The 14,273-nt window shown below is 50.1% G+C and overlaps 1 protein-coding gene across 8 annotated transcripts in view; it reads left to right on the top strand.

The window, feature by feature from the left end:
• Positions 1 to 14,273, top strand: part of Gatad2a (GATA zinc finger domain containing 2A) — a 97,877-nt gene that overhangs the window by 61,140 nt on the left and 22,464 nt on the right. For all 8 annotated transcript variants that reach the window (XM_052752698.1, XM_052752696.1, XM_052752697.1 and 5 more), the window contains one exon: positions 6,267 to 6,524. In XM_052752698.1, the coding sequence (XP_052608658.1) occupies positions 6,268 to 6,524 (257 nt within the window). In that variant the 5' untranslated portion in view covers position 6,267. The remainder of the gene's footprint in view (positions 1 to 6,266; positions 6,525 to 14,273) is intronic.

Raw genomic sequence — 14,273 nt, forward strand, 5'->3', positions numbered from 1 at the left:
GTAAAGACATGCTTGGCACCCGGGATTAATGTGTGGCATTTTTGTACCATGCAGTGGAGGATGCTGCTGCAAGTCAGTATTGGAAGGAGAAAGTGGGAACTTGACTACTAGGCTTACCTAGAGTTTGGTTCCTGTCACCTTATTGAGGGGACACACCTGTCCTCAGCTTGTGAGGCTCTGGGGTGTTTGGCATCTGATGAGCCCTGGCTTAAGTGAGGTATTTGGGAAAGGCCATTTGGCAAGGGCCAGTGTGACCCTCTCACTGCAGGTCACCAGGGACCCTGCAGGAGGGGTTCTGGTCTCAGCATCTCCTCCTGGGGCTTTCCTGATTTCATGTATGTTAGGTTGGGAGGGGTGATGACTGGGGGCTCAGAGGTTAAGAGCATTTATTGCTCTGCCAGAAGATCTGAATTCTGTTCCCCATTCCCCACACCACACCCATGTTGTAGCTCACAACCATCCATAGCTCTAGATCCCAAGTTCCAAGAATTCTGGCACCTTCATCTGACTTCCTCAGGCTGACACAGCACACATACAAACACATAGTAAAACACTCATATACATAAAATACTTTTTTTTTTTCAAGTGCCAGGTGTAGTGACTCTGTGAGCATAGGCAGATTTATTTCTCAGTTCAGGGCCAACCTTGGCTACATATTTAGAGACCTTCTCCCCCCCCCCCCCCCCCCAAAAAAAAAAAAAAAAAAGGTTGAGTGGATATAATTCATGTGAACTTTTTGGGCTAGAGAGATGGCTCAGTTGCTAAGAGCATTTCAGAAGATCGTGTCAGTGCCTAGCACCCACGTGATTGCTCACCCACGTGGTTGCTCACAGTCACCTGTCCCTAAGAGGGTCAGACGCCCTCTTCTGGCCTCTGTATGTAGTTAATACAAGTAATAAATCAGTCCCCACCCCCCTCCCTCCCACTGACAGGGTTTCTCTGTGTAGCCCTGGCTGTCCTAGAACTTGCTTTGTAGACCAGGCTGGCTCAAACTCAGAGATCTACTTCCCTCTGCCTCCCAAGTGCAGAAATTAAAGGTGTGTGCCATCACTGCCCAGCTATAATAAATCTTAAAACATTAAGAATAACCAAACAAAAACCCCGAAACTCAAACCTGTCTGGCTGCTGTTGGCGCTCCGGTGTCACAGTAGCCCGTCTCAGGGCAGTGACGTTCTCCTGAGCTGCTATTCAGAGCTTCCCGTTGTCCAGGGGCAGCTGTAGTTGTCATCTGAGGAGTTTCTTTCAGTTCTTTTTTACCCTGTGTAGATAAAGCTGTTTGGTTTTTGAGATAGGATCTCACTATAGCACTGGTAGCCATGGAACTCACCCTGTAGTTCAGACTGGTCTCACACTCGAAATAATCCTCCTGCCTCAATCCTTTTGAGGTTAAGAGGCTACTGGTAAGCATTTTAAAGCTCTGTACATTTATTACTCAACAACTTGAATTTTTCTCCTTCAGTCTGTTTTCAGTATCCACTCCTATGTGTTTTTGTTATGCTGGTGAGGCAGGGTGGGGAAACTGAGCCTCCACTCTCTTCTCGGCCCTGGATCCTTTTTACTTGTCCTTACATAGGCCTGACAATATTTAAAGGTTGAGACTTGGGCTTTTTCTGAATTTCTTCCAGAAGAGTCTCAGCTAGTCGGTCATTCGGATGTGTGGCAGGAAGTGACTTGGGCCCACCCAGGCAGGTCTAAGTGTCTGTTCTGCTTTTGAGGAGACCTGCCTGTCACAACTTAGCTGTCTTCTCCCTTATTCCGGTCCCCCTCCAAATGTTCAGGGGAATGGCTGTGCCATGTGGTCAGATTGGACAAGGCTCCCAAGCCCCAGTTGCTGATAGGGGTGACCTGGCCTCCAGCTTGAGTCGCAACTCTCTGGAGAGTGCCAGCTACAGGCCAGGAGGAGCTGGGCAGCAGGACCTCTGTGCCTTATGATTGGGCTGCATGTGTCCTTGCCTTTGTCTGAGGAGCGCAGCTGCTTCATGAGACCTGCCTTCTTCCAGATAGGAGTGATGTTTCTCAAAGCCCCAGGATAGAAGCTGCCCTAAAGGAGAGTTCCACTGCATCAAACTGTAGGATTAACTTTTTCTTCCCCATTTCCAAAGAGTCCATTGCTCGAGTAGAACCAAATAAAACCAGAGCAGCCCCCTTCCCCCATTGGTGCTTGGTGAAGCTTCAGAGCACACCATAGGGGGGAAGTCTCTGTGCCCCACCACCCACCAGCCCCTAGTTTTTCAGAGCAAGGTGGACCTCTGTGCTCCCTGTCATCATGCTTCCATGCTGGAGTCCTGTCACCTCCCCCACAGTCCATCTGGACCATCTCCATCAAGACTGGGTTCTGATGCCCTCTTTCCCACCTGGCCTCTGCCTCTCTGCTCCCCTAACCACTCAGACCTGTCACCTGACACCCTTGGCCATTTCAGTCTTTGCCCAGCTGTGCATTCCTGGGTGGAGTAATCCTCAGCCCCTAGGATAGCAGCTCCCCTGGTAGAGGCCCAGGGCTGCCATTGAGGGAAGGAGTGGGAAGTGTTTGTTTCTTCCCCCCCCCCCCCCCCCCCCCCCCGCTAAGGTTCCCCAGGTTACAAACATCAGCTGTCAGCTTTGTCCATGCTTTACCCACTTACTGCCCTCCTCTGCTCATGTCTGGGGCACACATTTTGGAGTATTACTAACAGTCAGGACAACAGAGTCTAACCTCTTTGAGTGTTGGCATGATGCTCAGTTTCAGCTTGGAGAAGCTTTTCATTCCTTCAGAGTGTTCTCGAGGGAGACTTAGCATCATGTGTTAGTGTGGCAGTTGGACTGTGTGACTTGTGTCTATGTGTTAGCAGGGGATGGTCACTGGCCCGCCGTACTTAGCCTGTGCTGGGTACCTTGGCTCTAGAGGACTTCTTAGAGGTTCTGGTCTCTGCTGCAACATTTGGTCTACGGCATTTGACTTAGAGCTAGCTTCCTGCCCAAGGTTCTCCAGCCTCCAGATAAGCAGTTAATGGTGTTTGTGCTGCCTCAGAGGCCCACCTTTGGTATACCACAAGGACTCGGTCCCCTTGGTCCCAGGACTGGCAGAGGCACCCGTATAGAACTCTTGCTGAGGGAGCCCTTTGCTGTACCCCACCTACCCACCAGCCTTTAGGCCCCACTGATGGTTGTGAGGGTTGCTGCACCGTGCAGGCATGGGGCTCAGCCCTGAGTGTTGGGAGAGAGCAGGGAGATTCTTGCTCTTGGTGTTCTAACCCACCTCCTTAGTAGCTCGATGGTCCTTTTGACCTTCATATCTCTACTCTTAAATTGATCATCATTTCCTGTGCTGCTGCTATGCAGGCAGTGGCTGGTGAGACTCATCCTCCTGAACAGGCCTGTGGTAATTACTCTGGTGGGGCAGCTTTCTTTTTTCCCTCTGGGAACTTTGAAACCCACCCTCATTTGCAAGTGAGTGATTCAGCCTTTTACTCTGACTCTTAGGATGCTTCCTAAGGGAGGCTGGTTTCTTCTTGCCCACTTTGTGCCTGCAGTACAGTGGCTGTCAGCACTAGTCCCAGGGAGCCCTTGGTCCTGCTGACCTTGAGGAGGTTGGGGCTCTTACCACAGAATACCCTGGTAGGCTGGGTTGGTCACTCCTCAAGGACACAGCTGTGGAGGCTGAGGCACTAGTGGAGAGAGCACAGCTTGATTGGGACCTCTGTGGTGCCTACCAGTCCACCTCCGCTTGTCTTTCTGGAGGTGGGAAGGCCAATCCTAGGCATCCTTTCTCCTGCCTTTACTTAGCCCACCCTGAGGTCGGCTCAAGGTTTTGGGCCGAGGTGGGCCAAGCACCAGGCTTCTCTGATAGACTTCTAACACATGAACCCAATTTGAATTCTGAGCAGGTAACTGTCTCCATGTGACTGTGGAAGGGGAGTTGTCCTAGAGATACAGAGAACGGTTCCCCCAACCCTATTAGACTCTTGCTTTCCTTTAGCCCCTTTTTCCTGGATCTCACTGTAGACCAGGCTGACCTCGAACTCAGAGATCTACCTGCCTCTGCCTCCTGAGTACTGCTGGGATTAAAGGTGTGCGCCACCACTGCCCGGCCCCTTAGCCCTTTCATAGCAACAAGGGAGTGAGGCAGCGGGGTGGAGAAGATGGACTTCAGGCAGGGTCTCTATGGGTTCAGAAGAACTAAGAGTCTGAGGTCAAGGCCTGAGGCTGCCCTAGGAAAGCCCTTCCTGGCTGCAACAGTTGTAGTGGTGGGGTGTTGAGGGCAGGGCCAGACCTAGAGCTTCACTCTTTCTGGTTTTTCGAGACAGGGTTTCACTGTATAGCCCTGGCTGTCTTGGAACTCGCTCTGTAGACCAGGCTGGCCTTGAACTCAGAGATCCACCTCCCGAGTGTTGGGATTAAAAGGTGTGCGCCCCCCACTGCCTGTCAAGCTTCACTCTTGAGAGTCATAATGACCCCCAGTTCCCACATGCCCTTCTTGTCAGAGGTCCTGGGCTCCCATCTTTCCCTGTCCAGGCCTGGGTGTGCTTGTATCCTGTCTGAGGATACTACCAGGCTGCCTCCTCACTTGTCCTAGAACTCAGAGCAGCTCTGCTTCAGGCAGTCTTGACATCCAGGGCAGTGACTTGTTTGCTTTCACAGGGAGACAAGACAGACAGATTGTCAGCAGATTTGATGGGGTTTCTGGTCAGTTGTGTTGGAGGAAGAGCAAAGCCGTAGAATTCCAGAGCTGAGAGTTGCTGGTGGAGTGGAGGGGTGGGATGGATGCTCTGGAATCTGGGGAGGTTGTCATGGTCTAGTGTAGAGTGGCAGAGTTGGGGGCAGATGATAGGTTTGGGACCCTATCCCGATCCACTCTGTACTGAGTCATACTAGGGTTAAAGCATCAGCCATACCTAGGTGGTGCCGTGCTGAAGCTCCTGGGTCCTCAGTCTTCTGAGATGGGGCAGGGAGCCTTCTGGGTCTGTGAAGAGAGTGACAGGATGGGGGAGCTGGTGAGGGGGGACATGACACTCTGGTTTGGCCATGGGAGCACATCCTTGATATGATGCCCCTAGTCTCCCAGAACCTGGAAGGGGTTCCAGAACTGGCATTGTCCAGGACAGGCCTTCCCTACCATATTTGCCAGTGTGGAAACTGAGGTACCTGCGAGGAGATACCCTGTCATCTAGGTTGCAGAATCAGAAAGCTTTCCCATTGAGCCTGCTGGAGGTGTAAGCTGAGGTTCTCTCCAGGGCGATATATATATATATGTGTGTGTATGTATATATGTGTGTGTGTGTGTGTGTGTGTGTGTGTGTGTGTGTGTGTGTGTGTGTATAATTTTTTTTCCCATGGGACACAAATGTCCCATGAAAAACTATCCCCTGGATCCTGCCAGAACTCAGCCAGATTTTTTTCCTGCCTGTCCATAGTAAACTCTTGAGTCTCTCTGACTTTCCCTACTCTGGTGTCTTGTAGTGTTAAGACCTGGGGTTTGAGCGGCCCCTTTAAGAGCGCCTTGTCCCAGACCCTGCTGTGGAATGCCAGCAAGCTGTCCTCCTGTCTCTGCTAGGGTTAACAACACTTCACTTCAGCTGTGTTGTCTGGAACCGGTTCAGACTGGTTTTCTGGAAAGTGCTTTGTCTTTCTGACTGAATCCTGGGAAGGGTCATGTGGAGCCCAGTGATGTCATGGGATCAAAAACTGACTCAGCGGTTTGTGGGTTTTGTTTTTTGTTTGTTTTTTGTTTTTCCTCCTTTTTCTTTAAATCAAGGTATGTGTGTGCCACAGGTACAGGGCTATGCGGTGGCATGTTGGGATGGACCAGTCTGTACTCTGCTGAGAGTGTATCCCTGCCAAACAAAGAGCTTAATGTGACCCACACTTCTGGCTCCCTGGAGGGGAGTAGCAGAAGGGAGCTCAGGCACACAGCACCTGAGGTCACCTCTGTCCAAGTCCCCCACGCACCATCGCAGTGCAGGTGCCGGGCCCCTGGGCTGGTTTTCAAGCTCACATTCAGCACTGTTCCTCCACAGAAGGACCCTGTCCAGTGACAGCTGCTACTTCTTTCCTCCCACTTGGATTCCATGGCTTCTCAGAGAGGGCCACACCCCAGAGGCCTGTGGACCCCTTTCCTGCCCAGTCATCGTGAAGGTGTGAAGAAAGTCTTGGAGGGACTTCTATGGTCCTATCCCTGCCCCTTCTCCAGCTAGCCTCCTCCATGAGGAAAACAATCACCCTCCAGACTTTAAGAAGGGTCTGCTTCTCTGTGCCTGGTTCAAATGCTATGTCCTCCCTTTCACATACAGAATGAGTGAAGAAGCATGTCGAACCCGCAGTCAGAAGCGAGCCCTTGAACCCGACCTAACGGAGGATGATGTGGAGAGCAAGAAAATGAAAATGGAGAGAGGACCATCAGAGCTAACCGTGGACGGAGACACCAGGGTGATGCCTGAGCTGGGTGCAGGCCCAGCCCAGGGGTTGCTGAGGACAACAGAGGCCATGGCCACGGGATCAGGCGAAGGAATGGTAGGGGATGGGCCTGTGGACATGCGTACCTCACACAGGTGAGTGAGAAGAGTTGGTGGGTTGGGCTGGAGCCTAGCAGAGGCTAGGTGCAGGGTCAGGGTGTCCCTGAGTCCTAGGCTGGGCACTGTCAGTGCCAGGTCCGTGAGTCTCATAGAGGAGGAAGTCCCTTGCTGTCTGTGGGTCTGCCACTTTTGGGGTTCTAGGAGGACTGGAACATTCCTTTGGTGTGAGTGCCATGGCTAGCCTGCCATGCCCTACCTATGTCACTTCTCAAAGAAAGGGCCTCCCACTGCTCTGACAGACTTCTGCCATCTGCTCTGTGGGTTTCTCCTGGTCATCACTAATTACTTCAAGGGAACTTTGCTGGTACTCAGGCTTTATGACACTCAAAGGTGAAAGCCTGAAGGAAGTCGGACTAACCTCCCACCAGGTCTTCACTCAGAAACCTTTGTTTCCCAGTACCTGCATTACCCTTTCTTCAGAACACTCTAGAATGAAGCATTTACCCCAGACTCCACTGAGGGCACAGCCTTCCACCCTGTGATGGAACTTCCTCTGACCCCCCTCTTCTGCCCACCAGGATCCCTTACCTTGAGGATCCTAGCCCAGCTTGCCTCATGTTTACCCAGTGAGGGCCAGAACTGGTGAGGTGCAGGAAGCTAGTTCTCCACATGTTCCCTGTAGTGCACAGGGATTTCAGTCTGTCAGCTTTGTGCAAAATCCAGAGTGTTGGGACCCTGAGGGCTTCCACATTGGCTGGTGTGCCTTAGAATCCTGACAGCCTGGAGGTCAGTGGGAAAGTCCAGCCTCCCTTCTATTGAGAATACTTCGTGAATTTGCCATTAGGAAGGCTTTTCTCATCTGGGCAAACATGGCAGGATATGCCATCATTCCAGGAGGTACAGGCAGGAAGTTGAGTAGTTCAAGGTCATTTTCAGCTGCATAAGGAGTTGGAGGTCAGCCTGGGATACATAGGACCCTGTCTCGCTAACAATCCTCTACCTCCCTCAAAACTTCTCTTCCTCTCTGCCTGCTTTCTGCTGCCCTGTTCTGAACCTAAGGACTTACTTAAAAATAAGTCAAAGCGACAGGCTTGGGCTCCTTTTCCTCCCTGGGACCTTCTGGGTTCTCAGCCCTCTAGTGAGATCTTTGATGGATGCGCTCCCAAAGCCAAGGGAGAGGGGGATGCCAGATCTGTTCCATATTTTGTCTGCTGGGGCCTGCCCTTTGTGGGTGGGCTGCTGAAGTCCAAAGTTGAGTGTTAAGGGGTGAAAGCGCCCCTCTTCTGTTGCCGAAGTCCAGGACTGCGCCAGGCCTCCGACCCTCCGGGGCCCTCCCTGGCTGTTGGTTTCTAAACTGTCTCTTGGATGTGGCATCCACTGAAGCTGCTTAGGATGATTTCCTATGTGTCATAAGGATATGGGAAGCAGATCACCCAGAGACTCTGGAGTGAGGGTTGCCTACAGACTACAGACCCCAGGGCCCTGGCTGGTACAAGTGTAAGAATGGAGAAGAAACTTAGTCCTGCAGGTCAGTGGGCAGAGTGGGGCGCCAGGTCCCATGCTCCAGCTCTCCCTGGTCGGAACATCCCAGCCACATTTCTTCCTGGTGTAGTAGTAGTCACCCTGTCTCACAGGTTGATGAAGTGACAGGAAATGTGCTCTCAGTGGCAACCTCTGCAGTGTGGGGACAGTCTGAAGGGAACAGCCCTAGTTTCTGTGTTTGGTCTTCCCTGGAGTATCTGGCCAGGGTCACCTTTAGGGACTTTCCTCCAGCACTGTGTGTGTTCTGTTGGTGTCAGGCAGGAGTTGGGTTCTGTGGGTACTCATGTAATGAGTGTGCCCACCCAGAGTAGTGAGGGTGAGATTACCCTCCCTCCCCTTTTTTTTTTGGTTTTTGAGACAGGGTTTCTCTGTGTAGCTTTGGTGCCTATCCTGAATCTTGCTTTGTAGACCATGCTGGCCTCAGACTCAGAGATCTTCCTGGCTCTGCCTCCTGAGTGCTGGGATTAAAGGCGTGTGCCACCACCACCCAGCTTGGTGAGGTACCCTTGCTTTGGGCTCACCACACTTGTATTTAGAGAATATTTTGCCAGGCGGTGGCAGGCAGATCTCTGTGAGTTTGAGACCAGCCTGGTCTACAGAGTGAGATTCAGGAAAGGCGCACAGCTACACAGAGAAACCCTGTCTTGAATGAATGAATGAATGAATAAATAAATAAATAAATAAATAAATAAATAAATAAATAAATAAAATAAAGAGAATATTTTATCAGATGCATATAGACAAAGCCTTGCAGGCTTAATGCTATGCATTACCCTGTTCAACTGGAAAATATTTTAAGCCGAACATTTCTAGACCAATATGGCTGTTAATTTCCATACAGTGCCAGCTTGACCTGGTAAACTAGCACACTTTTCCAAGGTTGATAAGACAAAGCTAGTTTCCAAAATGCAAATCCTACAAATAAGGATACATAGAAGGAGCAGTGAGTGCAACATTGGTGGCCACAGCTTCCCAGGTTCTTCAGTCAGATGAGCCAGACAGGAGGCGTCCAGGTAGTATGTCAGCTATAAATTGTGCCCAAAGACGTGTTTTTATTTTTTTAACTTTTTTTTTTTTTTCTTTTTCTTTCGAGGCAAGGTCTTGCTGGTAGCCCTGGCTGGACTGGAACTATGGATGTAGACTAGACTAGCCTCGAACTCAAAGAGATCCATCTTCCTGCCTTTGCTCCCCACTACTGGTTAAAGATGTGTGCCAACATGCCTGGCTTCTTTAAGTTTTTTTGTTAACTGTGTGTGTGTGTGTGGGAGGGGGTGTACGTGGGAATCTGTGCTCATGGAGCCCAGAAGTCAGCTACAGGTATCACTCAGAAGCTGTCCAGAAATTGAGCCCCAGAAACCCACCTGTCTCCATGTCCCCAGTCCTGATATTATAGGCACCACCAAGCCCTGCTGTGTATGTGGGTGCTTGGGGTGGAGCCGTCTCCCCAGCACCTGCTCTGTAGATTTGAAAAGTGTGTGCTACCAGGTCCTTGGTCCAGACCAAGAGGTGAACATGGATGTTCCTCTGGGGTTACAGCCACTGCCCTCCAAGGGTATGTGGTTTCCTGACTTTGGACAGCTTAGTTTCCATCAGGTTAGCTTGGTTTGTATTTGTAGACTTTGTCTGTCCTCTTTGTCACCTGGCTTTCATTCCACACTGTGTCTGTGAGATTTGTACGCACTGCTTCATAGCCCCGGCAATGCCGTCTGACCCCATGGGTTCCACACTAACAGTTTCAACCAGTCACAGTCAGAACTAATGAGCAGGCTGGGGAGCGTGTAGCCTATTAGTAATATGTTTTCACTGCTGTGACAGAATGCCTGACAAAAGCTACTTGACAGAGAAGTTTAGTTGGGTAGTAGTTGGAGGATATAACCCATTGTGGCAGGGAGGGATGGCGCATGAGGCAGCTGGTCAACAGCAGTGTTTCTGTGATCACAAAGCAGAGAGTGAGGAATGATACTGGTATGCAAATCGTTTCTTCCTTTTCATGCAGAATTGGACCCCAGGCCATGGTGTGGTGCTGCCTTCATTCACAGTGGCCTAGAGGTGTGTCTTTTAGGTGATTCTAAATTCCATCAGGCTAACAGTCAAGATTAACCATCACAGGTAGAGCACAGGACCTGGAGTTCAGTGCCCAGCACCCAAAAGAAAGGTGTGTAGGATTTGTGCTTATGCTAAACATGTAAGGACTTTCTGGTTGCTAGTCCCTAAGCAGAGTGTCAGCTGTTTTGAATGATGTACATCACAACATGTACAAACAGTCATCCCGTGTTATGCCAGAGGCTGGAGCATCTCAGAACTGGGAGGTGGAGAAGGCCTGGGGTCGCCAGCCACTGGTACCAAGGGTTTTGACTATATGCTTCTGGAAATTCTTTTTTTTTCTTTATGTTTATGTATGTGGGTCGGTTTATGTGTCCAAGATGGCGTGTCAGCTCACTGAAGCTGGAGTTCAGGCATTTGTGGACGACCTGACTGACGTAGGTGCTGGGAATTGAATTCCAGTCCTCTGCAGGAGCAGCAGTATGTGCTCTTAACCACTGAGCCATTTCTCCAGCCTGCTTCTATATGTCTATTTGACAATTCTAATTGTCTCTTTTTCAAAACTTCTCTTTGTCTCATGTTCCCATCATGGACATTTTGAAGGCTAGGGTAGGCTCTGGTGGTAGCAGAGACATGGAATTTCTGTTTTCTTTGAGGAGGAGGCTGGATTCAAATCACTTAAGTAATGGCTCTGTGAATATCCGTGTGTATCATTGCAGCCAGGTGACTTAGAACATGGGTAGCAGCTGTAGTGGTGGGATCAGCACTCTATACCCCTGTCTTCCACTCTAAAGTTTTTCTGGCTGTCTCGTAGTGTGTGTTTTATATTTGGAATAAATTGAGATTAGGGGGCAATTTGGGATTATGACTGAAGAAAGCATCAGATCTCCTTCCCAAAAGGCAGTGGGTGGCACAGGGAGACAGAAACTGTGCTCCTCGGCACCTGGGAGCCTGCCAGGGCTCACAGCATCTTCCTGGAAGCACTTTCTCAGGAACTTACTGGCCTTGGGAGTATGTGATCTGGGACTACTACACATTCCCCCACTCCTTGGCGAGTGTAGGCTGAGGACCAGCAGCTTGTTTGGGGTATGGGGCCTAGGGCAGCACTTTGCCCATCATGGATTTTGGTCAATGAATCTTGAAAAGATACCCAGTGCCATGAGGACCAAGAGTTAAAGCATGGCCTGGGCCTGTCTCAAACAAGGAAATAACTTTAAAATACAAAGAAGAAAGCAGTGTTTAACGTAAATGAAGACAAAGTTGCTGAGGAAAAGAGAACAGGAAAGAAGGCAGAGAAGTATGCAGAGCAGCCATGCCAGTGGGCAGGGGGCTCAGGCTGGATAATGAAGGCTAGCTCAATCACACAGTGTCTCTCTTTAAGTGACACCCTCTAGGTTTGAGGAGAGAGAGAACAAAGCAAACACCAGAGCCCTAGGTGAGTTCATGAACAATAAAGTGATTTGAAGACAGAAACTGTTATCTTATAGGATTGCCAAGCAAGAGAGGGGCTTTGGGGGTGGGGACTCTCACTATGTAGTTGAGGCTGGAGGGCAGCACATAGAGATGCTTCTCCTGTCTGTCTTCTGAATGGTAGGATTAAAGATGTGTACCAGCCCAAAGAGGGATGTTTTATAAAATAAGGAAGAAATCGGTCACGAGCACATGTGAATGCCCGAGGCCTAGACCAGTAAGAAATAGACCACGTTAGAAATAGATGATTCTTGGGCTGGTGAGATGGTTCAGTGGATAAAAGCACTTGCCACTCAAGTCTGGCAACTCACCTTAAGTCCAAAGAACCCACATAACGGTGGGAGGGGAGACCCAGCTCCACCAAGCTGTCCTCTGTCTTCCACATGCACACTGGTGTGTGCTTCTCTCCCATCATGCACAAACACAATGGTAATAATTTTTAAAGGACAGAAGGTTACTGGTGTCACGATTTACTCTTGGCACATAGTAAGGCAACTAGACACAGTCAGTAAGGTTACAGAGGACATAGCCACTGTAGACCCATTCAGCCTGGCTGGTATCTGCATAGCACAGTACAGCTGAAGTGCATTGAACATTCTCTGGGTTGGCTATAATAAAGATGACAGACAATAGCAAGCATTGGCAATGATGTATGGAAACCAAAGCCTCTCGTATGCCCTTGGTCAAACTGTAAAGTAGCACAAGCAGACATTTTTCTTCACATTTAGACATGAAGACATGACTGAGGAAAAAATGGAATCACTTTCTTCACACAGGGGAACTCATGTGTCTGTAGTCCTAGCAGCATGGTGCATGCCAGCCCCAGAAGACACAGGAGATGCCCAGGTGTCTGTAAAGCAAGTTAATATTGCATTCAGAGGAAGGAAGTAGAGGATGTTTTAAGATACAGATGAACCACAGCTGGCCATGCTGACCCCAGTGACTGGCCACATAAAATTAATTTGAGGACATGGCCAAGAAAAAGGTATGCATGAGGCCTTGAGTTCCATCTTCAGCACTGAGAACAAAAGGGGCAGGATTAGAGATAAAGCCCACAAAATGGCCCAGTGGATAAAGAAAGGGGCTTGCCACCCACCTCGTCTGATAACCTATGCCTGAGCCCCAGGACCCACATAGCAGGAGAAAACTTAAGTCCCTCACCTCCATGTGCAGGCTGTGTCACATATGTGCCCCAGACACACAAAACAGTGTCATTTAAAAATTTAGACTAACATCTGGAAAGGAAGGCGTGGATAGCTATGTGGGGCCAGGCAATGGGAGATCAGTACAAGGGGACATCTTGGTGATTGTCTCATAGCTCTGATGCTAAAAGCCACTGAATTGTACTTCTTTTATTGTAGCGTCTCATGTCATTTAGGCTGCTTCTAAACTCTTTATGCTCCTGATTCCATCTCCTGAGTGTGAACGCCTCCACGCTAAATAGTGCTGTTCATGATACTGAGTTCTGCCGTGTGTTACCCCTCCGTGTAGATGTTTTAGAAGCAAATGGGGTTCAGCAGTCTGGCTCAGTGGTGAAGCGCTCCCTTTTTGTGTATAAGGCCACATGTTCCACTTCTAAAACTGAAAAAAAAGTGGAAGTTAAAATTCTAGTTCATGGAAACAGAATCCGCAGAGGTTACCCCAGGGTTTTGTGTCTTGTTCTGCAAGGTCTGTCAGCTGTGAGATTGTGGGCGTGTACTGCCCTCTCCGGCCTGGACCTCTGGTCAAGGCTGAGCTGGTGCAGAGGGAGCTGCTTGCTGCCCTCCATCCACTCCCCTCCATCCTTCTTCCTCTCCTTCCCCAGGACTGGGATGATAGGTGGGCTACCATGTGGGACTTGAATGAACCTTTTCTGTGGCATCATCTCCTTGGGCTGCTGCAGGGTGAGTCCTGTGCACTGTTCGAGAAGAAGGCAATGTTGGCAGTATGGCTTCCTTGAAGGGAGTGACAGTGCTCCCTAGCAAGGCTGTCTCCATGCCCTCATTTACCCTGAGAGGAGGCTGCAAGGTCTGTGTTTGGTCAAGTTGGTCTTGGAGTCCAGTGTCTACTTCCAACCCGTCGTAGGTTGATGCTGGCACCTGCCCTTCAAGCAGCTTGTGTCTCCTCCCTCCCTCCTCTTCCTTTGTGTTGGTGGCTTGTTTACTACATGATAGAGTGAGCACAGGCTGTGGCGTACTTGCCTTTCAGCAAGCTTGAGGGCCCTCGATCTTTGGGAACTTGAGGTTCAGTCTTTGGATTGTGGAGTTCAGATCCCTGGTGTGGCACTGTAGCCTCTGATAAGCGAGGACACCAGAAGGTCTCTGGTGCGGGTGCTGATGCCATGTCCTTCAGACAGAGTCACTGAGAGAGAGAGCACTGAAGGGCAGTGGCACATCTGTAGAAACCTGTGGCACTGAGGCGTAGCACACCTGCTAGTGTTCCCGTGTCCCCCACAAAAGCCAGGTAGCTCTGAGAGTGCTGAGGGGAGGACTGGGCGGGGGCCGGCCTTGTCTCCTTTGTGCAGAGAGAGGGCAGGCCTCAAAACACATGCACAGTGCCGAGGCCAGCAGCCCAGGTTCCTGGTGCAGTGCTTTTTACTAGGAGCTACTTGGGACAGAGGGTAAAGGTAACTCTGGAATGGCCACCCCATAAAGAGGTCTTCAAGTCACAATGAAGAAAGGGCCTGGCATTGCTGCATGCTTTTAATCCCAGCACTCTAGGTAAGAGCAGGTGGATTTCTGTGAGTTAGAG

The sequence above is a fragment of the Peromyscus californicus genome, unplaced genomic scaffold (assembly GCF_007827085.1).
Source record: "Peromyscus californicus insignis strain IS unplaced genomic scaffold, ASM782708v3 Scaffold_23__1_contigs__length_62951481, whole genome shotgun sequence".
NCBI classification, from domain to species: Eukaryota; Metazoa; Chordata; class Mammalia; order Rodentia; family Cricetidae; genus Peromyscus; species Peromyscus californicus.